At 39.3% G+C, this 27,711-nt stretch overlaps 2 protein-coding genes across 2 annotated transcripts; one reads left to right on the forward strand and one right to left on the reverse strand.

The window, feature by feature from the left end:
* On the forward strand, window positions 1–27,631 carry cdc73 (cell division cycle 73, Paf1/RNA polymerase II complex component, homolog (S. cerevisiae)). The gene is made up of 17 exons (XM_042497637.2): window positions 1–170; window positions 1,078–1,183; window positions 1,378–1,447; window positions 1,964–2,026; window positions 2,286–2,338; window positions 3,605–3,693; window positions 4,212–4,425; window positions 5,965–6,063; window positions 6,551–6,629; window positions 8,043–8,107; window positions 18,601–18,658; window positions 22,272–22,307; window positions 22,504–22,591; window positions 23,130–23,291; window positions 25,115–25,215; window positions 26,488–26,629; window positions 26,768–27,631. Exons 1-17 carry the CDS (start codon window positions 40–42, stop codon window positions 26,802–26,804), a joined length of 1,593 nt encoding a protein of 530 aa, XP_042353571.1. The 5' UTR covers window positions 1–39; the 3' UTR covers window positions 26,805–27,631.
* Window positions 11,018–15,385, reverse strand: LOC121951351 (beta-1,3-galactosyltransferase 2-like). Its single transcript, XM_042497638.2, has 2 exons — window positions 14,492–15,385; window positions 11,018–12,915 (listed from the first exon to the last, which is right to left on the reverse strand). Exon 2 carries the CDS (start codon window positions 12,689–12,691, stop codon window positions 11,423–11,425), a length of 1,269 nt encoding a protein of 422 aa, XP_042353572.1. The 5' UTR covers window positions 12,692–12,915; window positions 14,492–15,385; the 3' UTR covers window positions 11,018–11,422.
* Window positions 27,632–27,711: the final 80 nt, after the last annotated feature.

Below are 27,711 nucleotides of genomic sequence, written 5' to 3' on the forward strand. Positions count from 1 at the left end.
CTGGGGGCCTACAAACACACTACATCAAGACAAGTGAAGATGGCGGATGTGTTGAGTGTTCTTCGTCAGTATAACATCCAGAAAAAAGAAATCGTCGCCAAAGGAGATGAAGTTATTTTTGGAGAGTTCTCCTGGCCGAAAAATGTCAAGACCAACTACATAATCTGGGGGTATGTAAGTGCTAAAATATGTTTAAATCGCTTCTGCAGGCCCGCTGCTGGAGCTCAGCGGTGCCTTATGGTGCTCCTAACAGCGGAAGGCTCGCTGGCTAGCTGCTAAGATGCTAACATAACTCCCCCCTCGCTTGTTGTACTGCGACTTAAAACTTTAAGCGCTCTTTAGGTACTTTGGCGTGATACTTAAGTATTGTGTCATAGACCGCATGATTTCTTGTCTTGCCTCTATGCGTTTCAGTTGATATTTTTTCAACTTACAAGGTGTTTATGAGAGATGTAGCTACAGCTAAACTTGCAGTAGTGATGTGATGCTAACTGTGTAGCGGCGCTAGCTAGCGCTGAGTTGTGTTCCCATGGAGTCAGGGATCCAGTGGGTCAAGCGGAAAGACTTGTGTTTCTGGAGTCACTTATGACTTAAAAAGCAGCTTTGTTTACCGTGTAAAAAGCAAACTTTGCTCATGTAACGCAGGAAATTAGGCTGCCGAAGGATTAGTAGATTAGCTAACGGGATAACTGTTGATAGTTCCGCGTTAGATCGATTTCAGAGCCACTGTTTCGTCACTTTGAGAATGTAACTTTACTATATTTCAGGGTTGGAAATTAACTTTTTTGACCTCCTGCCACTGTGGCTGATGGCCTACTAAATCTACCAGCCACTCAATAGATTACAATAATTTTTTGGTTGCCGAGTGAAGCAAATATAGCAGCCACTTTTTTGTTTTTACCAGTCTTTGGCAGGTGCTAATTTCCATACCTGTAATATAGACTGAAACACCTCACATGAGCTTAAATGTGCAACCTTCAGTAGTCAGTGTACATTTTAGTCATATATGATGATGATCAAATAAACATGAGTGATTGAGTGATTGTTTTTTTCTTTGCTTGTGTTTCTACCCTTCAGTACTGGTAAAGAGGGCCAGCCCAAAGAGTACTATACTTTGGACTCTATCTTGTTCTTGCTCAACAATGTGCATCTCCCGCATCCATCCTATGTGCGAAGAGCTGCAGTAAGTGGTTTGGAATAATATCAAAGTACCTTTAGCTGTCAGTACTAGTCTTTCGCTGTCAGTACTAGTGTTATTTGAAGACACTCTGCTATGCTATCCTCTTTTTTTGTCTTATCTGTAGCATATTTTAATTATTTTATACTCACAAATGCCTGGAAGCCTTTTTGGGTGACATAATTGTATTGTGTTTACAGACAGAGAACATCCCTGTTGTCAGACGACCTGATCGAAAAGGCTTGCTGTCATATCTCAATGGGGATAGTTGTAAGTAACATTTTGGAGATCTGTGGTGATTATATGTTGTGTTTGCTATTGTGTGCAGGATATTAAGAATTTGTTCATGTGCCCTTCTATCTATTAAAGTTTACATCTTTTGTAAGGGCATTGCATGGGGCACTTATCCATAGTCAGTGTATTACCTACAGTAGAAGTCTGTTGGTACACCACCAGTTTGGAGAAGCAGGCAGGAGTGCGAGCACGGAAGCAGTGCACTGTTGTGGATGGGGGCAGCAACAAAAACTATTTTCATCACCTACTAAAATTCCCACCTAAAAAAAAACAGTCCATAACAGTTTAAGTCTACACTGACTCTAGTCAGAATCAGAATTTGTTTTGTTGCTGCTATAACACTTTGTCCTAGTTTCTCAATTATTCTTTTATTGAGTAAAACATTATACATTAATGCTAGATTTCATTGATGAAACCCTACAAGGAGGAGCCTAGCTGTAGATGTTTGATTGATTACTTGTTAATCCGGTTTCTGATTTTGTCTTTTCACAGCTACATCGACAAGTATTGACAGAAGTGCACCTATAGAAATAGGTTTGCAAAGGCCAACACAAGGTAAGTGTCGACCATATTTGTTGCACAGAGTTTGAAGAGGTATTTCATTCCGCACTAATAACTATTTTCTAGGTTAATTTTTGAAAACCATGACCAAAATGTAATACATTGTATCTTGCTGTTATTTTTTTATCTGCTATTTCTGAGGCTGGATCATATTTTCACAAATTTTTCAACTTTAAGTATTGCAGTCAGGAAAGTTGGTATAAAGCCAAATGGACTCTGTGCAGTGAAATAATACCACTTCTCTGTTTCTTAGTCAAAAGAGCAGCTGATGAAGTATCTTCTGAAGCCAAAAAACCAAGGATTGAGGTAAACTGACGTGAAATATCTTCCATGAACAGCTGCTTAGTATAAACACTATACTCACATGTTGGTCAGTGCAGCTCTGTAGTATTTACTTCCTTTATTTAGTGAGCAGGAACAGTTCCAGTACACTGAGACTCTTTTACGTAGGGGGATGTTTTGTGGATTTTTGGTAACTGTTGGATAATCAATAGATTCCACTGTAGTGAACCAATACAAATGTTAGTATTTTAACCACATTCAAATTGAATTAGACCAAAACTACTTAGAACAACGTAAAAGAACAGAACTATTTGTATCTAAGATGACTGTTAAATTTTGATTGAAGGTAATTTATTAAGCATAGCGTAAAAAAAACCCACTTCCTCCGGGGATTTTGGTTATTGAAACATTTTAATCCATTTGATTTGGCTAAAATGGAACAATCTCTGTGTTCCATTAGTAATTAATGAATTTTGTTGAAGTCACACAACTCAATTATAAAAGCGAGAGGTGGGAAAAAAAATCTGTTCTTACATGCATCACGATGCAGATGTGGACAATTTGACATCGATTCACAAATGTCAGCAATTGATTTTCTAAATGTTACTTAATCATGTGATGTTGACGGAACGAAAGACGCAGAACCAAAAGAGCAGAGTAGCACCATTACAATCTACAGCGCAGACACGTTAACCTGTCAAGTAATTCAACTTCACAAAAGGCAGAATCTGCAAGTATGTTCAATTATTATCATTATTATCATTATCATTTATTCATTTTCATTCATTAATTGAGCATTAAACAACTTAAACCATCTCAGTGGTGAAGAAATTAACTCAGTGCTCAGTCTGTTTCACCTCAGAAACCCTGTCACAACCTGTTCAGCATCTTTGCTTTTTCTGTAGCTCACACTGCAGCAGAGAGGCTGCTCTTAAAACATTTAAACCACACAGTGCAGCACGCTGCCTCCATCTCATTTTTTTACTCTCACACCGACAGGAGACTGTACAGTGATTTCAAATTACTCATTAATTAATACAGTTAAACAAAAAGGCTGCAGAGCATTTATCTTAATTGCCTGTTATCTTTCATGTTGTATTCCAGTGTGTGGTTTGCCATCACGATGTATTGGTAATCATTTTATAATCGTAGCCCTTGGAATCATAATTGAATCGTGCGGTGTCCAGAGATTCCCACTCCTAGTCATGGCTGACCTGATAAATGATCAGATATTACATCTCGTTTCATTCTGTAGTTTGCTAATGTTGTTTACACTGCTCTCCTCTGAAGGATGAAGAGCGGGTGCGTCTGGATAAGGAGCGTCTGGCTGCCCGTCTGGAGGGCCACAAAGAGGGCATCGTGCAGACAGACCAGATTAGGTATGATGGATTTGCATCTATTGCATTTGTACATAATATGCTTTCTGAATGATAGTATATATCAACCCACCGAGCAGGAGTCTCATTTATAAACATTGCGTATGCACAAAACAAGCCCTGAAAGAGGCATATGCCAATTGCAATGCAAAAGTTGTGATCTGTTAAAACAAACTTGACAGGAGAATGTGGGCACCTGTACAGAAACTCTGACCCACGTGTACAAATTATTTTGGAGACGGGGGAAATTGCCATGTCAGATGGAAATATGATGAATTGAAGCCAGATTGTCGAAAATATATGTGAGCGGCATTAATATACCTATAATGATACTTCTCACATTTAATTTCGCCTCCTATCGCACGTTACTTGTAGATCCACTTTATCATAAACATTCAGTCCAGCAGTTTTTTTTTTTTTACACTTTTAGTATAGATCCTACGCACTGTTTTAGAAATGAGACTCCAGATCATTGAAGCAGTGAGCGGTTTAGTTGATCCCAACATCTTTCTCTCCTCCAGATCACTGTCTGAAGCCATGTCAGTGGAGAAAATCGCAGCCATCAAAGCCAAGATTATGGCCAAGAAACGTTCCACCATCAAAACAGATCTGGACGATGACATCACCCTGAAGCAGAGAAGCTTTGTGGACGCTGAGGTGGATGTCACCAGAGATATTGTCAGCAGAGAGAGGGTCTGGAGGACCAGGACAACCATTCTCCAGAGCACTGGAAAGGTCAGAGTCCACTTTGGCAGCAGTCAATTGTATTTCCTTAAATGTGGCTTTTCAACAATGCTCTCATTTTAGAAGGTTCATACTGATGTAGACTTTCACCAGGCATGCATTTTTTGATTGTTAGCTGGTAATGTTGTGCCATTATTCAGCCTCATGATTCAGTATAAAATGGTCCAATCACAGAATGAGGGGACAGAGATATTCTGCCTTTTTCTGCAGTGGAGGTACTGGATGGGACAGGTGTGACAGGTGTGACATTTTAATAACCGGTAGATTTTTATGCTATAAAATCACACCCTGGAGCACATTAAGCGGCTGTTGTTTTGTTTTGTTTTTAAATAGCAAAAACAGAATAATGAAAGATCTTTGTTTCGGCAGAATTGCAGGATCTCTGTGTAGAAAGGACTACTGTAATCTCATTGGTAAAGAATCATATTTCAGACCTACATTTGGAGCTTAACTCAAGACCACTTTAACATTCATACTTGAATTTGAGAGCAGCTGGTCTATTTTACCAAACCTGCTGAACACTCGGGGAAAATGGCCTTGTGGGAAAAACTTCAGGATAGCCTGTGTGAATTCACTCACTGTGTGAATACCCTGAGTGTTGCGAGGTGAAAATATCAAACACTAGATGGCAGCAATAGAATGATTTTCATCCAGTGTGTATTTATCTACTCTCAAAATATGTTTTCCACTGAAGGACTCAACATGCTAATCTTCAAGCTAATAAAGAGTTGATTGGCTGGATGCCTGGAGTAAATCTTTCTGGCATCCTATAAATAATTTTTCAAATCCAATGTCCGATGGCTAGATTTAAAAACATATCTCTTCTCCTCTGTTTTTGGATGTTATTCCTTTAAGATGGGCCCTAAAAGTCACAAAAAAAGTGTGACTGTGTAAAGGACAACTTTGTGTTTATTCTCACAACATTTCTTTAATTTTAAAGTTGCAGTTGACTAATGTATGTAAATTTGCCACATAGGTGATCATATAACATAACTTAATGCTGCTAACGCATGTGTTTCATATGTGTCTTCCGGTCCTTAAACAAATAACATTACACCCCTGCTTTTAAATGCATAGTCTGTAAGCTTGTACTGTATATATTAGTATGGTAAATTTAATAAAAAAGGAATGAATGATAATCAAATTGTATTAAATATGTCTTATCGAAACATGAAAATTAAAATAACTTGTAATAACAGACTATGAATTTTAAGATCCTGTGTACCATGGACAGTGAGATAGTCTAGCACAAACTCTGCAGTAGATGGCACTGAAGAGTGTATTCAAAGTGTTTCCTTATGTAATATTAGATACTTGAAAGCATATAGTATTACTATCCAGTTGCATTTTAAACAATTCTAATAAAGGGCAGTTTTGGGAGTTTCATCTGTTTATGTCTAATCCTTCTGGTATTGATCCTGAAACCTTCATGTATTTCACTTACTGCTGTTTTCCAGATGATGAGAAAAGCAATCATTTAGTGTCAGGGTGTTAAACTCATCTTGTCCTTTTTACACTGCTCTTCTGCAGAACTTCTCCAAGAACATCTTCGCCATCCTTCAGTCGGTGAAAGCCAGAGAAGAGGGGCGAGCACCAGAGCAGAGACCAGCACAGAACACAACTCAAGTGGTAAGAACAACTCTCTGCGTGCAGCATATGTTCGTTAATGTTTTCCAGTTTCTTCAAGGTAGTTTAAATTTGGCCCAGACACAAGTCGAAATCAATGTTAATGTTTGTGCTAATAGCTGTATGCTAACAGAGCATGACTTGGATGAACCTGTCATTGTTACTTTTCCTTTCTCATTCCTTTCTCAAATAAATCAAGCTTTTAATGAACTGGAAGGTTGACAGTTGTTATTAAAGTCACTATGGGTAACAGCAGCCATTTAAAATAAACACACACACACACACACACACAAAGATATTGTTCAGGACGCTGTACAACATGATGGAAAAAATACTACAACCTGCTCATGAACGCGTATATTGGCAGGGCACGTCATTGTTCCCTTTTAAAGCAGCAGCAAGTCTATAAATGGCTGCTAAGGTTTTGAATAAACGTTGTACTGACAGGTTTGTACAGTAATGAATTGTTTGTGTATTGTGTTATTTCCAGGACCCGTCCCTAAGGAACAAGCAGCCTGTCCAAGCCGCTTACAACAGATACGATCAGGAGCGATTCAAAGGAAAAGAGGGTGAGTTTGATTTTTGCTCCTATAGCTAATTATAGTCTTGATTTACTATTGGTATCAAGAAAGATAATGAGAGGTGTGATGCACGCAGAGCACATTGCATCTACAAGACCACCTTTAGAACCAGAAGTGCCGGTGGATGTCAGGCAGGTAAAATAAAAGTGGAGCCCTCACAGCAGCATTGCTTTGCTGGCCCCAAGGCACAAAAGCTTGGCATAACTAATATATATATATATATATATATATATATATATATATATATATATATATATATATATATATATATTCATCACAATACAGATTTAAGCCTGTCCAATATTATATAATAAACAATAACAAAAACATTAACATACACTAACATTGTTCAGTACTGGGATGATGATATGACTTGCAATAAATAAACAAATATGATAGACCCCAAACATTGAATAGCGAAAAAAGACATAAATTATTCTGAACCTTCGTATTTTTACAAGCCAAAATTGATGCACATTGGGTATAACTTTTGTATTTAATTATTTTAAAAATAGTACCGTAAAACAATTTAAAAATTGGGTATTTGGGGACACTTTGTATTATCGTGGAGTTTTCTGACAATTCGATTTATTTATTTTTTTTCATAATATGCTTACGTATGCCCATGTAGAAATGAATGTTGTGTTTGTTGCTACTGCTCGGTCTTTGTGTCATCAGGTGTAGGATGCATAAAGGGCGGTGAATAGAGCCTTTGTTTGCAATACAGGGAGGCCGAACCAGAAGCAAATGAGCAAATGCATTAGAGCTTCATTTTCATGCAGCATGACATAATGTATCTTTATAGAATATTGCCTATTGTGTAGGTCCCATCTGTTCATAATTTAAAATGAAGTACTGATTTAGTGCTGAGCTGGCAAAAACATATCGTCCAGGTATTGTATGTTCATTGCTGGATTCATGTGAGAATCCCAGGATCACCAGATCACACACAAATCCCTCTTGTCAGGCTTCAAGTAAGGTGTTTGTGTGTCTGAGGGGGGTGGGTACGCTCTGTGCTCTGAAATTGTGGTGCAATAAGTAACCACATGTTATATTCCAATAGTGCTATAAAATCTCTTTGTGGAGACAGATGTTTTAATTGTGGCGGTAACCCTATACTCCACGTCTCTTGTTGGTGCTCTCATCTCTTGCAGTCGTACCACAGCATCATCTCTGAGTACAGCAGTAATTATCCTCTGAGCTCTTCTGTTTATTTTTGTAACAGGGATTTTACTTTTTTAGCAAATACATCAAATAGGGGCAACATACAATGAAAAATTAGTAGAGATGGGGTTGAAAATATGTTTTGATTAAATGTAAGAACTGAAAAAGGCAAATTTGTTACATGTTTCTAACATTATATTTTATTCAGCTTATCCTTTGTTGTTTTTTTTGTTTTAGAAACGGAGGGTTTCAAGATCGATACCATGGGCACCTACCACGGCATGACCCTGAAGTCAGTGACGGTAAGAACAAATTCTGCTGTTCGCTGATAGTGTTGTAAGAATCCCAGAGCTACACTGCATATGAGTTTCCCTTTGCATATTTTGAGTAAATACCCAATTCTAATTATTGCTATCTGCTAGAGCAGCTGTTAACCAAAGCCTCAGTGCGACCTATTTAATGAGGACTGTGTTTTTAAAGCAGTAAATGCAAAAGTCTTTAGCTTATATTTCCTGTGATATTATTGCCATGTTATGACTCACAGTATCAGTCAGTTGACATCGACTTTGTCTTTGTTTCTCATGGAGGAAAATTAATTTTGTAAAAATAATCACATTTTTAAGATAAAATAGAGTAATTCTATGAAAAAAATATTGCTGGTCGGGCTGCACAATATATCGATTCAGCATCAACATTGCAATGTGCACATGCGCAATTGTCACATTGCAGGACATGCAATATCAAGTAAAGTAAATTAATTCCAACACATCATGCTACAAATTTTTTGCTGCTTGATACAAAAGGAAAGAGTTACTTGTGTATACGATAAAATCTGGTGCCATTTATTTGTTATGCAAAGTGAGGTTTTCCTTGTGTGTGAAAGTACTGTGCACCAGTCTGACACAGTGAAGTGCATGCTTTCCCAAAGGTACAATAGTCAGGAGAAAGTGTCAAGCTCTGGTCTCAGTATAACGACTGTAAAAAGCTCCTTGTTTTGTTATTGCTTCCCAGAAGAAGTTATTTTTAATGTAACGCTATCACAATGTTTCAGACCTTTCTTCATCGCAGAGTTGCCAGTCTGTAAGAGCTAGTTACCAGCTATGAGCCTGGCTAAATGAATAAGCCTAAAGAGACCAGAAATCTCCCATCTACAGTTTAGAGCTGCAAGGCTGGAAAGTTAATGTTAATCTAGAGAAAAGTCTGTCTGATAATCAACTGAAGCACACTCCGCTAGTAGTCAACCACAACCTAAAAATGAGCAAGGAACAGGAGCGGAGCAACGTAAGGGGGCCCCCTAATATTACTTTACGTGTAGGTTCATTGGCCCTCATCTATAAATCTGTCATACGTACCAGTGCAGCTCTGAGCGCAGAAATCATCCTACGACAGGTTTCGCGTGTGATGTACGAAACGTTCTTGTCTTGCCAATCACAGCTTAGGAATGACCCGCTATTGAGAAATGTGGCCACTGAAAACAGTTGTCACTTACATATCCCATCTCAATATGTTATTGGTTCAGAGGCCTCGAACGGAGAATTTACAACATGAAGAGATTTATTACGGCCAAGAGAAGAAAACTTCTCTTAGCTCAAAATGGAAACACAGATGCACTGCAGGTTCAATTAAGCCAAGTGGTTCTATTTGCAGCCTGAAAAGTGACATAAAAGAAAGTCATAAAAACGCAGTAGCTTATCGAAAGAAATAATTGCTGCAGTCAACAGGGATGCAGTGAACAACATTTACTATATAGGTCTGTGATATGTACTGACCTACAGCCTACATATATTGATAATATTCATTGCTATTATAATACTAAATCAAAAAGCTTATAATTGACCCAGACTGAGGAGCATGTGGCCATGTGTCTCAGGTCTGCTTCCATTTTGGGCATGACAGGTGGCTGAAGAGACACAGAAACACCACCTGTATCTGACCGGACGCCGGTAAAAGTTTGACCACCTAGGCTAGTAGTATTTACACTTTTGTAGGGTTTTTAATTGACGATTTATTGATAAATGATATAAATATGCTTTGGCTTGTCGATGTTTAAAAAAGAGAGTTTCAGATGAATCAGACCCGGGCATCACCGGCGTTCAGCCTGCAGCCCGTCCCACAGAGCCGGGCAACTGCCAACAGTGAGAAAGCGTGTCCATGTGGCTGTTATACATTTTTAGGTGATTAATATGTAGCTTCAGATGCTTAGATACAAGTCAGAATATGGTCTTCTAAGAATTCTCCAACTCAGCCAGATTCATTTTGCTGCACTGCCAGTCCACCCTGTCTCAAACTTGTGCACATGATCTCAGACTTGACGTGAGATTTGATCGTAGCCTCTGTTTACATCCACATTGATAAAAGCCAAGGTTTACTTGGAAATAATTGGATACCCATTTTTCTGTCATACTTTCATTTAAAATGAGGGCCATTGACTTTAGTCTGGAGTGTTAGAAGAGCATTACCTGAATACAGTGGTTGCTGTTATTATTATCATTATTATTATTATTATTAATATTACTAGAATGGTTATATATTGTTATTATTTTCTATGCAGATCCATTCCCTTACAAAATAGCCCCAATAATTCAAAATTATTTTCCAATAGAGCTATTTAAGCCATCTGGTGAAGATTCCTGTGTTTTTCAAACCGCAGTATATTAGGGGTGGGAATCCCCAGAGGCCCCACAATGAAATATGACAATGATACTAATCGCAATACTGTATAGTACTTTTAAATGTTAGGCGGTACACTGAGCATTACAATAACATATATTGCAATTTATTACCTTTTTTTAGCTGGAAATTATTTCCCCAAAGGAAAAGTCTCTATAAATCAGTTTTCAAGTCAGTTTGTTTCACTTCATTTTCATTACAATGAAATATATAATGTGGACTGAAAAGGCAATTAACTTTATTATTCTAGTGGATTACTAAAAGTTTAATTTGTATTTCTAAAATTGTTGATTTATTGGTTTAAAAAAAACGTATACTTGGCGTCTGTGTATCGATAAGATATTGCCATGCAAAAATATCCCAGTACTGTGCTGTGTCAACCGCCATGAGGCAGTATGTCACTCAAGGAATCTGTCATTTCCAGATTATATGTTTTGGTCATTTGATTCACAAAAACTGGCCGGTCCTGCATTTGTTGTCAATGTTACAATCTTTAAGCACTGACATCATGTTTTCTTGTCTTTTGAAAAGACTTCATTGACTTTTTGATACACATGTGGAAACTTTTATTGTCACTGAACCCTCTCTACTCCAGTTTTAGAGTAGCCTGTATCTGTAAGGCAGCATATATAAAACACATACAGTAGATCTTACATTATTACTGAAACGTAGCCTCTGCACCACAGTGAAACACAGCTTATTCTTTTGTAAAATAGAACTGTACATAAAATCTCCAGTGGTTTGACTCAGACATATAAACCTTTTTCATATCATCTGTACAAAATTGTCAATAATTGTAGCACATTTCATCAGTTAATACACAAGACTTATGCAGAGGTTTGTGTTGTGTTCCCATGTGGATAAATTATGGATCAATCCATTGATGTTGAGAACAGAAATGTCTGAGATATCTATCATTATTTGTATCTAACAAGGATAATTGTCAGTTACTGAGCTGGTCTCTCTCTGTTCATTCTGCTTGAGTGTGTCCTGCCTGCTCTCAGTGTGTTGATGCAGGCGTTGCGTTTGTTGCTCTGCAGGTGGTGCCAGTATTTCAGCAGTTCATTGGGATGAAACCCATGTGATGTTATTAGATGGCTGTATTTGCAGCTGGAATAAGACACCCGCCAGTGGTTGAATAGGAACTCATTGGGTGGAGGAGTGGGCTCGATCCGTAGCTCGGCCAGGCATATTCCCACATACACATCCTCCAAATGCAGGCGACTGATTCTTAGCGATGCACAATAGATTTTTCTTGCCAAGTCTCCAGAGAATACATAACCAGTCCCAGAGCAGAAGGTGGGATACTTCTCACCTGGGTACAGCTCAGGGGGCATGTACCATTTGCTATTTTTGTTTCGGTTGGGTGCAAAGCCTCTCATGTTATTGCCTGTGAAGTAGTTCTTTTTAGGCTGCAGTTCTGGCCTGAGGAGCTTGTAAATGAGGTACTCTGTGTTGACGAACATGTCGCTGTCTGTCTTCATGACATAGCTGGCTTGTGGGCAGTGCATTCCCACCCAGTTCATTCCCATTAATGTCTTTATGGTCAGGTTTTTGTAGGAATCGAGAAAGTCCTGCTGAATGATGTCATGGTATCTCCGGCTCTCTGCCTCTAACATCCGCTGCTGTAAAAGTCCCAGCTCTCCCTCATTTTTACCCAGCAGAAACAGCCGGATGAATCCTAGAGCTGGGGCCACACTCTCGTTGCCCCATGTCTGCCGTATGGCATTTCTTGCTTCCACCTGCCGAGCCTCAGTGGCTATCAGCAACACCAGAAAAGGTGCAGATCTGCTTTTTGTACATTTGTTTGGCTCGTTGATGATATAAGGGAACGGCCCATGGGTTATATTGTCGCCAAGATCTCCTTTCACACTTTGGCTCGTATTGGCTGCCAGAGTGTTCTCAAAAGTTGGGTCTCCTTGAGGAGACAAGACACCCTCCTTCTCAGGGGAGCTGACGTTAGCATCAGCCTTGAAAGTCGACTGAGGGACAATGACAAACCTCCATGCTGAATGTGGGGCACTCGTGTTCCATTTGGCTTTGGTTGTATGAAATTCACCACCTCCGTACACCAGAGGATGGCCTCTCCACCGTGGCATACCTGTAAGTTTAGGCAGCCACACCTGGTGTACCAGAAAAACCAGTAGACCTAACAATGAGAGGAGATAGAGAAATTTAGCTGTGTGTGTACAGCAGTGGCGTCGTCTCCACTGCATGGTTTCAGCAGGACGAATTCACTCAGTCAGTCGTCACGCTTGTAAGGCCGACTGTCAGCAGCTTCTGACCCGTCCTTGATCCCTTGTGGCAAAGTGAAGTGTGTTTGGTGGGTTCCTTAAGGGATCCAATGTTGATCTCTCATTTTAGAAGTAAATCATTTGACAGTCACAGATGATGCTGCCTGATAACGCAGCTGTACGATGTGAATCCGCTCTAATGTTGCCTAGTAGACAGAGGAGAAGAAGGGACATGTTTAAGCAGTGAGATGGATACAGAATGTTACATAAAAGCTCCTATACTCAGTATTTTTATGTTGACAACCAATTAATTAACAACATATATGTGAAAGGCATCGCTCTTCATAATGAACACCGAGAGTTTTGACCCGGCTCTACGGCCCCCCCCCACTGTATGGGATGTTTTATTATTTTTGATTTTATGGCCTTCAACTTCACTGTTCACTTTAACTGCTCTCATCAAGTAGCTTTTTTTTAGTAAATAATAACCGAAATAGTCGCTGCGCAGCACCATATGGCAGACAAAGTTAGGAAGGAGCCGGTGAACACTGTGGATCATTTAGCAGCCAGTAAGTAAGTAAGTGTAGCAGTAAGTGGCTTCATTTTGACCACAAACCCATTTTAGCATTGTTAACTATGTTAGCACTAGAAGCTGTGCTAATAGTGATAACGTAGTCAACAATACTAAAGGGGTTTTATGGTTCAAAACTGAGCCGCTTACTCACCGGGGCGAGCTGGGGGCAACCAGAGGGCGGGCATAATTGTCTCACAGCGAATTGTCTGTTTGAAGTGCAGATAACTGAAGAGTTTCAAAATTAACCAGTAGATCTACATGTTAAATGTCACATCCCCAAGCAGTGGCATTGCCTATTTCTCGCTGCAGAAATACATTCGTGTGGATTGTCTAGGCAAAATAATAATAAATTTATGAGCTGGCTGCCATGTTGTTTCTAAAAAGAGTACGTCACCAGTGGGAAGTGCATGAAGCGGCCAGTTGAGTAGAGCAGTGCGTCCCCTAGCGTCCTCACTGGTTCTGATGAAAATGCTGTGCCATTCCTTCACCACTCTTCACAGATGATTAACATTATAATGTTAAAATACTAGTTACAAATTACGACAAGCCAACTGGCTTTTCTATATCAATGTCTACATCAGCACTTTACAAACTCCCATCCCAGAAAACTCACAAACAGTGCGCACATTTTTAGTATTCAGTGTTGTCGTGTTTGCACAGCAGGCTAATGTAGAACAATATAAAATTTGTATAGTGTTGATTGTTAAAGTTACTTTCACATCGTTTACTGAACTTTGTTTCAGGCCACGTGATTGTCAGTTTTTCGGTTTTAGTTTGAAAGGAATATTTCATGTTGCTTTTCAAACAAGAATAAACAACCATGTTCTGCTTTCTCAACTCAACATTCTTTTGCTGTTGAAGAGCATCCAGATAAGGACTGGTTTTAGAAAGAACAGCTTATGTTTGCGTGCTGCTAGCACCCTGAACTGCAGTGTGGTCTCTCAGTTTTTTACTGAATTACACACTACCCTCTTAAAGGACCCCAACAAGACAAAGAGTGGTTTGTGAGAGCTCACAGGAGCACTGAAAAGACTTCTGTTAGCTCTCTTGCATGCATCAACAGAAATAGAAGTGAGAGTTTCCCTTACAAAGGCACACCCTTTACATCCTGTCTGCTGTGTAAAAAAACTGCGTTTTGATTCTGCAGCATAAATTATTTGCCCAGCATTGTGTTGATGTGCGTTTGCATTTTAACTGCAAAAACTCACCCATTTGAATTTCAGTACTCGTCTTTTTCTGGTATCCATCGTTTCTGACTGTGATGAATTACAATCCTCACACACTGATCGTCCTCTTGGTCACTGCTCCTACCGTGCCTTAGTCAAATCACATACAGGTCCGGTTTGATGGCTCATGTTCTCATTTATTTCCTCTACAATTTGCGACATATCATCCTCTTCTTTTAACCCAACCCACATGTGGCTGTTACGCAGAAAGACAGGGAAATCTGGTCCTCTTCCAGGCACTCATAGCTATCTACCACATGCCTGCACAAGTGTCTGCATGTGCATGCATGGGCAGAGCATGTGTCAGAGCTCCAGTGTTGCAGCCTCTCCATCTGCCTTGGCGCATTGTCCCCAGAGGCTTGATGCTAACGGTGTTGCTGCTGTTGCCTTTGGCCAAAGGGAGTAGAGAGTCAGTGGCTGACAGTTAGCTGCAGCTGTGGGTCCTTCCGCCGCCCTCGCCTGTCGTATTGTATATATCACAGCAGCAGCGCATTGACGGGGATCATGGCTGGATGATACACAAGCCTTGCATGTCCCCGTTTGTTCAGCTTCTCTTCTATTTCCATGCTGATTTCCATTTCCTCTCGCTCTTCCTCTTTAAATCACATGCTTTCATGTTAACTTCCCTCCCCCTCCCATGTGCCTTGCTCTCCTTTTTTTTGTTTCCACTTTCCTTGTCCTCACCCTCTTCATTCAGCAGCCCATCGCACTCTGCTCTGCGCTGTCCGCTGTGTTGTCTGCAAGAGGGCTGGAGGGGTGAGAGCAGCGGGGGTGGAGGAAGATGAACGGGAGGTAGCGCTGCGAGTTGTGTGTTTTTGTTCTGATAGGCAGCTCCAGGCTTGGTGGCAGCACGTTCTTCCACCACATCACGCCGTCTCTGCTGCTGTTGCTGCCTGCTCTGTTAAAGGGGAGGGGGTGCGGGGGGGGGGGGTTGGGCTGCTGACCTATTTGTATTCACGCCCACTCTCCAGAAAGAGGAATGAAGCATTATCTCAATTTGGCGTGCTGTGAAGTAAGAGGAGAAGGGAGAGAAGCCTTCACAACGGCACCTCTACGAATATCAGGGGTTTGCGGCTTGCCTTAAATGTCAGGATGCATCTTATTGTGCAGTGATGGACAGTGCAACTCAAAAGCCTGTTCAGTCACAGTCTTTATTGGGTCTTCTGCCAATCTCTTGTATTGGATGATAATTAGAACACAGATAATTACAACAATGTTTCCACTATGCTCATTGAGCCGTGGTGATCTGCAACGGCTGAATTTTCATATTTAGGCATTGTCATTTTAATTCTGCCACAGCGTGACTGGGAGCACTATTTTCTTCCAGAAGAGGGAGGGGGAAGAGGGATGCTGTTTTTTTTTTTCATGTGTGCCTATGGGCAATAATGATCCTTTCAGATGCCCAGCTTTTATTAGGCTCAAGATTAAACTCTTTATAAATTGAAAGTTAGATTAAGAGAAGAGGTTGGAAAAGGAAAAGTTGTAACTTCCATTCACAGAAAAAATTAAATAGTAGCTTTCTTAGCAAACATGTATTTGCTGGGAGCTGTATTATTTACAGAGCTAATAAATGGATACAGTCATCCTGCAAAAAAGTGAAATACGGCTCAACTTGAGCCACAACGCAATGCAACGTTATCAGGCAAGACACTGCACAGGCCAAGGCAGCAAGCTGATTATGTTTGGGTTGTGGCCAAAACAAGACATTTGACATCATCCTGGGCTTTGGAAAACACTCATCAACATATTCTGACATTGCATAGACCAGACAACTAAACGAGAAACCTACAGTGCAAATAAACATTATTTGCAGCGCTATTAGCAATTCAGATGTGTTCTATTCTATTAAAGGATTGTAAAATCTTGTATATGTGATTTAGTCCATGTGTCTATCATTGTTTGACCATAAAAGTAAGTCCAGCTGTTGAGCACAAACTACTTTACTTGTACTGTTTTATCTGTTATTATTTCAATGACCATGCTGTACCCACCTAATAAGTGCAGTATTGCAATGCCAGTCTATTGAGGATCCAACCGCAGGAGATGGCAAGCAACCGCAACTATGTTCTTAATTCCTGCAAGCAACATTAGAAATTTCTTAATCACATCTCTATTGCTGATTAGGTGACTCTTTCCTTGTTGTAGTCCTTTAAATACTGTATTGTAAAGCAGAGTGTATGTTGGTGCAAAGTGTACTGTCACTGAAGTACAACCACCGAAGCTGCTGCTGATCTGCAGACAATCCGTTTATCTGTAACTGACAGTGATCCTGCAGTGTTGCTAATAGACTCTGCCCTGCAGCTAGTGGGATGGGAGGAGAGTAGATAAATTTGATACTCATCAACAGACCTTGGTGCCCACTAACAGCTTTTAGTGTTTACTTTATTTCTATTATTGGCAAAGAGCTTTTCTTTCTCAGTGCTCATTTTTGATAGCAGAGTTGCTTTGATTGGCAGGACTGAACTGTCCTGCTAATCAGTTAACTGGATGGGGACGAGTCTTACTAGCGCCTTCATAGTAATTTCATTGCTTATGCGATTGAGGATATTCTAAATGGCTCTTATAAAGTCTTCACAATCTGTTCATTACTTGTACTGAGGAAACATGGCTTGAATAATGTATTTCAAGAGACCTACTGAGCACGATAACAAAGCATGTATTACAGTTTGAGGCTTCGCTTTTTAGATTCTTCAGCAACATCATGGTCCAACCAAAAAGAAAAGGATATGGATATTTCCATTGATTGATGTCTGAGACGTTATACACTTAGAATTCAAGCACATGCACCTTGAACTGCAAATTGAATGAAGACTATGATTTTAAAAAGAAAACTGCTTCACTGATGGTGTCAGCCTGTGGTCTTTTCAAAGAAGAAGTGGTGATAGAAATCATTCAGTGGGTTGGACAGACAGTTTCTCATGGACATTTTGTAGTAAGGGCAACAGTCGGCTTTGTGCGTCTCTCCTGTCACAGAGAGAGTGAGTGAAATCAAGGTGTGCTAAAATGGTTAGTCAACTTATCAATTAGTCGATCCACTGAAAATTAATCGCCAACAAACTTGATATCTGACTAATAATGTAAGGAATTCAATGGGACAGTTCATCCTAAAATAAAAATTAAAACATATTTTTCCTCATACCCTAACTGCTTTGTATCAGTCTAGATTTTTAGTTTTGGTGCGAGTTGCTGAGTTTTAAAATGTAGTTTGGTAGAAAGAAAAAAGTTCAGTCATGACAACAGCTCATAACAAGAATTCAGGTGATGTTTCCTGGAAAGAGACATTGCTGTTGAGTATTTCAAATTTAATTTTGGTGCTCTGAGCACCACAAGCAGAGTGCCATCTAATTCCGTTATACTGGAGAGAAGGCAGACGTCTTCGCAGCAGATATCACCAACACTCGACGACACACCAGAAATATCTAGATTGATGAGTAGCACTACAGGCAAGAGGAAAAATATGTATTTCTGATTTGGGGGTGAACTGTTCCTTTAAGAAGCAAAAATGCTTCTGTTGCAGATTTGGGTGCTTTTCTCTGTTTTACATTTTTTCGTAAACTGTCTTTTGTATTTTAGACTGTCAATCAGACAACATTAGCAAGTTCAAGGCTTCACACAGCTCTGGGAAGTCTTGATGGGTAGTTTCCACAAACTGCACAAGGTTTGCATGTTTCTGTAGCTCCTGTCAGCGTGAGCTCCAGCCTGCAGGAATGTCATTGGATGATTGATTACTGCGGGACTGTGACCCTTAGCGTGGCTGCGTTTAAAGCCTCTGACTTCCTATCTGCCACAGGCACACATACACAAACACTCATGCACACACTTACTTCTCCGTTAGGGAATCATAGTGACCTGGCAGGAGTGGAAGGCGGAGCAGCTGTCATCAAAGCACTTTAATGGGGGGAATTCAATAAACGTGAAAGAGGGTCAGAGTTTTTTAATGGAACTTCTCTCATTTTTCTGTGACTTGTTTCTTAATCTATATTTTCTTCTTAGACTATTTTTAAGTCTTATTTTTGTTTCTGCAGTGTTTGCTTGGTTAAAGGCATAGCATGTTTATGAATATGACCCTTGGGTGTTGTTTTGTTTTGCAGGAAGGAGCATCTGCTCGGAAGGCCCAGACTCCAGCGCTGCAGCCTGTCCCACGTCCAGGTTGGTGATAAATTCAAAAATCCACATTCATCCAAGCATATGTCTGCTTACAATGTTTTTTTGCAAAGGTTACATGATGCTCATTCATTCTGATAACTGCTTGTGTCTGAGTCTACATGCTGTTCTTTATCAGAGAGAGTGAGAGGAATTTTTGGAGTTGTTTTCTCAAAGAATAGCCTTGGTAGCAGAGGATTGTTGACAACAGCAGAGCTCTTCAAAATCTGGATGTTAGAATAATTTGCCATAAAAAACAGATGCATCCTAAAAGATTGTAGGGCAGCATGACATGACCCTTAAAAAATCTCCAGAGTATGTATTGACACAAAGTGGCATTTTTTCCCATGTGCAGTTTCACAGTAACTTCCTCTTTTTCTGCTAATTACGCAAGGGTCAAAAAAAGTTGAATCTATGTTCCCCCTCAAAAAGTGTGATTCAATTTAAAAGTGATGTTTTCACCTCTGAAGAAAGATAGTTGATTATTGAGTCTCATTCCCTGGTCATAAAATACAGAAGCTTTGGGTTGGTGATTCAGTGTGACTACTTGTAATTTAAAGTATTTAAAGATTCACTTCACTTTCTATCATTAACCTCTGTATCCTTGACCTGAGTGACACGTGGCTGAGTGTGATTTTCACCACATCCTGGCTGAGAGAGGTTTCACTGCCTTTTAGTATATGTGGAGCAGCTGTCTGCATGTGTCCATCACTTGGACCCACAGCTGCTACAGGGACAGTGAGAGGAGAAAATCATCAGACACTAGCAGCCGTTTTGTATTTTCAGGGGATTTTCTTTATTTTTTTTCTTTTTCTATCTATTAAAAGAGATAAAAAGAAATGCAATATCATATATTCTATTTAGAACATTTGCTCCCCACCCCACCACCACTGATAAAAACATGAAAGTTTTATTTTGAAGGACTTCTAGAATGCGACTCACTTGCAACAATGCCTCTGGTAAAGTAGGTGACAGTGTGGTTGCAAGCTGTAATAAAACAAAAAAGAGTAGAAGAATTAGTGATGTTGATGCTCCGCTCTGACAGATGGTGCAGGGAGAGCAGGCTGCTGCTGCAGCAGGGTGAGTGCTGGAGGAGGACTGGAGTAAACATGGCAACAGCTGCTCTAATACAGCCACAGACTTGTGAATAAGATAACTCAAAGATGGAGTTATACTTTGTCATGGACAGACTATCAACACCAGTGTTAGAGAAAAAAAGTGCTTTAAGATTTAGAGATTTAAGTCTTAATATTATGAGTAAAAAAGTAAGTCCTATTTTGAGAATAAAGTCATATAATATATACATATAATCGGTTCCTGTAACTATTATGTGCATGTTTTAGCATTTTCTGACTATCCATAGGCTACTGTAGCCGACAGTATTTTGAGTTGTAAAAAGTTTGGACTACAGTGGGGCATCTTTCACTGGTAAACTTGGGGAAGCAGCTGTGAGTTTCACTGAATCTGAAGTGGTAGATTTTGTATTTGTGTGGACCATAAACCACACAGTAATGAGATTTATGCCTGATCAGGGGTGTTTTCAATTAGTTTGGGTTTTCTTAAGGTATTATAACTTTATTCTCATTAAATTATAACTTCAGTATTCTAATATTAAAACTTTTTTTTCTCAAAATGTTAAAACATTATTCTTCCAGAGAACATAGATATGTGGGACACATTTAAAATGTGCAGAAAGTTTTAAACAAGATCAGAAATCTTGCTGAAAGGCATGTGAGTGTCCAGGGCTTAAAGAATTCATTTATCATTGATGTGTATAGGGGCCACATGCATAATTAAAGAATAAACAAAAGACACAAAAGAGGAGGGACCAGCAAATCATGCCTACATGTGTGTTGACTGTAGCAGAGGTAACAGTGAATGAGAAAAGTTGATCTACAGGTGAGAAAAGTAGAGTGAGATACAAAATGCCTGAGGGCCTCACTGCAGTTAATTCCATTGTATTAAATTTACTTGTAATGTTTTCCTTTACACAACAAGACATTTTCACGAGAAACTGGTGCTTAAAATTTCACCAGAAAGCAGGAAATGAAATATGTGTGACACTCAAAAAGTTTCAAGGGTTTCCTGGGTTTCAAAGTTTCCACAATGTTAAAATTTACATGACCAAAGTGTAATTTAACATTGTAAGAAAAACAAAATCTAGATTTTTTTGATTAGGGTTGCACCAAACAGAAAAAAAAACAGTTTAATAGAACAAATATTGTTTTTATCAATTTGATAGAGCAATTGTTTTTTTCAATTAGTTGATTACTATAATGATGTATCTATTATTTTCAAGATTATTTTTTTTATTACATTATATTATCTAACAATTTATCACCCCCAAATAAATATTAAACCTATCTCACTTATATTTAAATATTTGATTCACTTATCTCTCTTTAAAACAGCTGCATATTTTAAAATATCTGCTCTGTTATGACATTAATAATGATAATAGACCGCTTTTGCCTGATCAAAACTCATAAGCTGTGATGTATACATTAATTTAATCACTGCATGTTACAGCAGAACTTTCCTTGACCTGGATATCAGTTTTTTACTCAAGTACATACATGACTTGAAACTTAAGTGGATATAACACGGGTTTATTTTATCACTGTAGTATTATGTAGTTTAGATCAATACTGGCAAATTCATTTTTGCATCGGTGTGTGGGCCACGGAAAGTAATTAAAATTATTTACAGACTGTAACAACTGTATTACTAAATAAAGCCATTTTCTCCCTCCTACATGGGCGTTAAAGTAAACACAAAATATCACATTTAAGCTGCAGCTTGTTCTCCAGAGGAATCAATGCTTTGAGCGAGTGCAACTCATTTCACTGAGATGTGTCAACCCACATTTTACAAATCGTTGTATTCCTGTAACTAATGGTGTCGATTGCACTGCTTAATCGCTGCAGCTCCATCTGTGATCAGATTTCATACTCTCATTTCTCACAACCTCGCTTCGCTTTCCTTTCACTCATCTGCAGAGAAAAAATGATAAGGAACTTCACTCAGCCTTGAGCATAAAACTGCTTGGTCAGTTTTTTGTAGTATTGACTTCTGCAACACATGACTATACCATAGAAAATATGCACATGATTTCCGGGTGAAACTGCTTGTGTGAAAGGGACTTTTGTTTGGAGACAAGAATCAGAAGTCTGTTTTGCTCCTCAGAAATTATGGGCCCAACTGGTTGACTGTGATACATTTCTCCCAAAGGAATTCATTCTCTTGAGCAGCTCAATGACAGATGAAGAAGCTTTAAATAAGAACGCACCTCCTGCAGACTAAATGGTGTATTTGCAGCCTGGGCTCTTTTACGTCTTTGATTTTATTTAAGCTTTTCAAGTGAGCAAGTTCTCAGTGAATAATTTCACAGAATCACGTAGTTAAACCTTCAGCTGAAGCATTTCATGTCATACTTGTTATATTGCAGTTTAGTAGTTCGTGGAGCCCTCCAGTCCAACCCTGATGCTTACTGTTGTTGGTGGAAAAACAGTTGTAACAGGAGTAACCTGTGACAGGTTAACAGTATTAAAGCCATTTATAAATGTGATAATGAAAACATGAATTTTCCACATTTTTCATGTGTCTTTCTCCCTTTTAGTTTCACAAGCCAGACCGCCACCGAATCAGAAGAAAGGTACTCTACTTTCATTCAGTCAGATACATGTTTTTGGCGTTCGTATAAAATAAAGTCTACAGTACATAATGTTATAGAAATAAGCATTTTTTTATAGAACTATGTCTATTTTTTCTGTTACATAACTGCCTTCTTATTTGACTGTCTTTGCAACACTGCCTGTGTTTAAGACCTTTTATCATGAATTTCTTGACAGGGTCGCGGACACCAATCGTCATCATCCCCGCCGCCACCACATCACTCATCACCATGCTTAATGCTAAAGATCTCCTGCAGGATCTAAAGTATGTGCACAATGAGAACATTTAAGGAGAGAGATTGAAGTTATTGTTTTCTTAGTTATAGCTCAAGCTAAAACTTTTCATCATCAGAGCATTTTGCAAATGTTTATTACATTACGTCACGCTCATGCAAACATCACAGCTTAGCATGATGCTGCATGACGTTTTGAAGTTAAGTCATAAATTCAGTGCAGGTGTTGCGGTTTGCAAACGTAAGCCAGTTGTTTTCCTCCCTGGTTGTTCAATTAATTTTAAAAAGGTACACTTGTCAGCATCATTTACTTATGTGGAAATTGGCTATAATCATATATATAATCTATAATTCATCTAACATGCAATCTCTCTTCTTATTACATCACACAAACCGACCTGAAAAACCTTAAAAACATGGTTTTGTATCTTTCTTTGTTTCTCCATAATATTAAATATATTTTGAGAAATTACTGTGCCTTCAAGGTCTTGTAAGTATGTATGTTTAGCTTCTATGAAATATTGTTAATGAGATACAATAATAGTATGACTTTTGTTTGTACCATATCAGGTTTGTTACGCCAGAAGAGAAGAAGAAGCAGGGCATCCAGCGCGATAATGAGGTTCTGCTTCAGAGGCGCAAAGACCAGATCCAGCCTGGCGGCACAACACTGAGTGTCACTGTGCCATATCGTATCATCGATCAGCCCCTCAAATTGGCTCCACAGGACTGGTGAGCATTAAACCTCTTGAACTCCCTTTCTACCACAGACTCATTTTTGTCTTTTTTAGGGGGAGATAGCAGTTCGGCAGTATATGCCACATAGCAGCACTGTGTGTAACCTTTTTCTAGTCATAAATATGTGGTAAATATTGTATTTTGGTTAGGTGCCTTTTCTTTCAAAAATTGGTGCAGCCTTGCCTGAGTTATCTCTAGAGCTGAATTTCAGTGAATGGATATTTTCGTCCTCTAAATATCTTTTGCCCGGATTAGGCTCTTAGGCTACACTTATTTATTACTCTTATGGCTTTTTTGCTTGCAGGGCTTTTGTTGCATTCTGCACTAATGTCTGCCTCTCCTCTGCTCGCAGTGAAGCAGCATGCGCCATAGATGACAGCAAAATGCAAGAGACTCTCTGAAATAAAACCAGTGATTATCACTCAAGTAAATGACATAAATGAACAGTGTCATGCTGCGTTTTGGTGTTTTTCATGGCATGTGGTGTTTCACAGGGGCTCTTACCCACACAGGAGCTCAGCAGAGTGGAGGAGAGACAGATAGTGGAGAGCTTTAGAGTTGATGACGGCTGTGTGTGTGTTGCATTCCTGTGCATAAAGGTTTCGCATATAAAAACACCCGTGTGACAGCTGGCGTACAACAAAGAATTGGATCGGGCTATAAATAGTTCAGTATAGCCGATTCTGATCAGTTAAAAAATGCTTTGATAGGCTGCAATACAAATCTCTGAGATAGTATCAGGTTTGTACAGTAATGCCCAAAAAGGGTGGAACCCTTCTCTAAAAAGAGAGACATTGATTACATAATTTATTTATGTTTAATAAAAATGTTATTTTAAATGAGAATTAGCCTCTTTGCTTTAAGTGAAGTCCTTGAAAATGAAAAAAAAATGCTTAAAAGTGAAAACTGAGGAAGGATCCCTCTCTTTGGACAGTTAGACATTCAGAATAATCAACCTGATCAATGTACTGTAGAAACAATACAGATGACAAATATTATATATATAACCCTGAGCTATCCAATGAATTTCTGTTTTCTGTCTTTCTAGGAATGACAAGTTGTTATTGTACAGCCGGTTGTTTGCTTTAATCACAGCATGAAACAGCCTCGCATTAGTCCTCTCCTCAGATGGCTCAGCTGTTGACACCAGCGTCTGTGAGATTGAGTCATTAGCGTTTGATAAATATGAATCAGGATTGCACATGCAGCTGGTGTGACATGTACAAGCTTTGTGTTTGAGGATATTTCAGAAAAAGTGTTTCAATTGGTGCAAAATTCTGGCTGCTATGTAATCTCATTTTTTTTAGTTTCATCAGGGAGGGAGAGGGCTGTGTGTCTTTTTCTTTCCGACACAGTTGTCAAACCCATTGCTCTTACTGTATATTATATAGAACGATGTTTAATTTGAATGTCAACCCTCGGTACACAAACCAAAGTATATAGAGCAATAAATCTACCAGCTAACAACAAGACCGTTCAAACATAAACACATCACGTCACATCGCTCATGATATCTTGGTATGATATCAAGCGACATTGCAGCACCTTTAGTAGTAACTGGAGGCAGCAGAATGACACCCAATAAGAATACACTGAATAAATAAAACTATATTTTGCAATTTACATGACCTAGTTTTCCCAAGATGCTCCCTTCACTTCTGCCCACCAGCTGGAAGTTTTAAGGTTTTTTTTTTATCAACTGAAATAACGTTTATGCTATCACAGAGAGAATAAAGTATTGACAAAAGTCACCTTTAGGTACCAGAATCTGTTCAATGTGAACGGTACCCAACTCAAGTGAATGTGTCTTCCTGCAGGGACCGAGTGGTGGCTGTGTTTGTGCAGGGCCCTGCCTGGCAGTTCAAAGGCTGGCCGTGGCTGCTGCCTGATGGATCTCCTGTTGACATTTTCGCCAAAAGTAAGTAATGTAGACTCTATAGCACTTTAGAAACGGTTGCCATATTTGTAGAGTCATCAGAAAATGGTTGCTAATTCTGACAGACTGGTTATGATACTATATTATTGGTCCAGTGTATTAGTGTTTTGTTTCCCACCATCTTTAAATCACATTGACTTTAGAAATCAGTATAACATGTCTATACTTCTCAGTCTGGAGTAGCCTCAGTATAGGCCTCTCATGTAAATATAGACATACCAGGACCTGGATGAATGAAAATCTCAACAGACAAAGCTCATGTGAAGGTCTGTTTTTTCTAATTGCTTATTACGCCTGTCAGTGAAGTAATTATGGATTTGAAAAAAAATCTGCAACTATTTTGAGAACCAGTTAAACATTTGGTTCAAGGGGTTCCCGATAGATCAGTGGATGGACCAGGCGCCCCATGTATGAAGGCAGTGTCCTTGCTGCAGCGGCTGCGGGTTCGATTTCGGCTCGTGGCCCTTTGCTGCATGTTGCCCCCTCTCCTCTCCCCCCTGTTCACAGTATCTCTGCCCTATGAAATAAAGGCAAAAATGCCCAAAAATAAACTAAACTAAAAAACTAAAAAAAACATTTGGTTAAGATTGTGCTTGTTCCTGATCCTGCAATTTGAGGATTTCCCGCCTGTCTCCTGTTTATACTATCACTTTGGGGTTTTAGGTTGTTGATCAGACTGAGCAAGACATTTGAAAATGTCACCTTGAACAAAAGACAAAAGTGATGGACATTGTTGTCATTTGTTGACGTTTATAAAAACCATGTTTTAATACTAACACTTACAGAGAAAATAAGCTCGAGGTTGGTTATGACAGCTTTGTTAGAAGAAAAAAAACAAAATGTCTGTGTGCGTTCAATTAAACCTAGCTGCCATTAGTTGGGACTGGAGAAAATGTATTCTCCTATGAATAATCTCCCAGTTAAAAAACAAACAGCACGGTTGCCTAACAGCAGACTTTCCCTGCCATGTCTCAGACACGACTTCAGTAAAGAAACATAAAGTCGACACTGAGGTTTTGCTGCTGCAGGAACATTGAAATTTTAATACATTTTCACTAAAAAAAAAAAGAAACGGTTGCATTTGCCTTGTTTTTCTGCAAATTCTTTATTTTATTTATTTATTACTTATTTGATACGAGATGAAGCTGGCCCTTCAGGTTTATGCACATAATCTGCCCCCCCACCCCTCCACCCTTCAAAAAGTTTGGACATCCCTGATCTATACGAAAGTGTGCATGCATGTTTGCCCACCAGTTCGAGCCTTTCATTTGAAGTATGACGAGGCAAAGACAGACCCCAACGTGCAGAAGTGGGATGTGACCGTCCTGGAGCTGAGCCGCCACAGGCGCCATCTGGACCGGCCCGTCTTCCTGCGCTTCTGGGAAACCCTCGACAGGTCTGTCTTTATTCTTGTGCATGTTAATGCCCACCCATCATTTTTTTTGTCCCGTGCTGCTGTTACCTGCTCATGAACAGTAAAGACGATGTCGTTGCACCAACTCACCTGTCGTCTCCTCTCTTTCTCGTTTATCAGATACATGGTGAAACACAAATCTCACCTCAGGTTCTGAGCCGTCATCACAGCGTCCATCTCCAGAAATCCTACAAATGAATTCTTTGACCTTCCAAATTTCCTCGGTCTCCCTCTTGCAGAGGTAGCCCATCTCATCCAAGCTGCCATCTTTCAACATGATCCCCGTTTTAACACGTTATCCAGTGGGCTTCCTTCAACACTTCCTCTCAATGCAATGCGCTGGATATGTTACTCTGGACACTGGAGAGGAGATTTAGGGGATTTTTGTGTTTTTGCTGTAATTGTTTTCTAATGTTTTCATGTAGTTAAACAAAAATACCAAAATAAGTTTTATATAAAAAATGCAACATACTGTGGAAACAAGTTAAATGAGATATTAAGCAGCATAACGGGGTCGGAGGTTTTCATTTTTGTCAATGGTTAAGAGGGAAATATTTTGAATCCAGAACTGTTTGGAACGAGAGAAACGTGAAAATGACTCTCGGTACAAACAAGACTGCCACTGAGTTTGGGGAAAGAGACTTCCTTTACACTTTACTTTTTTGGGGGGGTGGGGTTTGTGCTCTAAATGTACATACAGTATACGATATGATCAAACCTGTCTGATCCAGAGCTCTTTGAGCACAGAGGAGGATGCAGGTAAGTATGATATGTTAATACTCTGCTCTGCAACAGTGAGATGATCTCAGTCCAGCAGTCAGTTCCCTAGCTAAGTTTTTGATGGATCAGCACATCTCCCGGTCATGCAATGACCTTGTTAAAGTCTGTTCTTTCTTTGTTGGTGTTGTGATAGGGGAGAGAAATGATGGGAAGGATTGCTTTAAGTTGTCACATGAAAATAGACAATAAAGCCTCAGAGAAACACATCTGTGTTCTGCCTATTGTAGATGATTAGAGATCACTTCAAATAATATATAATTATGATATTATCATTATGATATAAT

Source organism: Plectropomus leopardus, chromosome 12, assembly GCF_026936395.1.
Source record: "Plectropomus leopardus strain MGB_pleo_1.0 chromosome 12, ASM2693639v1, whole genome shotgun sequence".
Taxonomy (NCBI): Eukaryota; Metazoa; Chordata; class Actinopteri; order Perciformes; family Serranidae; genus Plectropomus; species Plectropomus leopardus.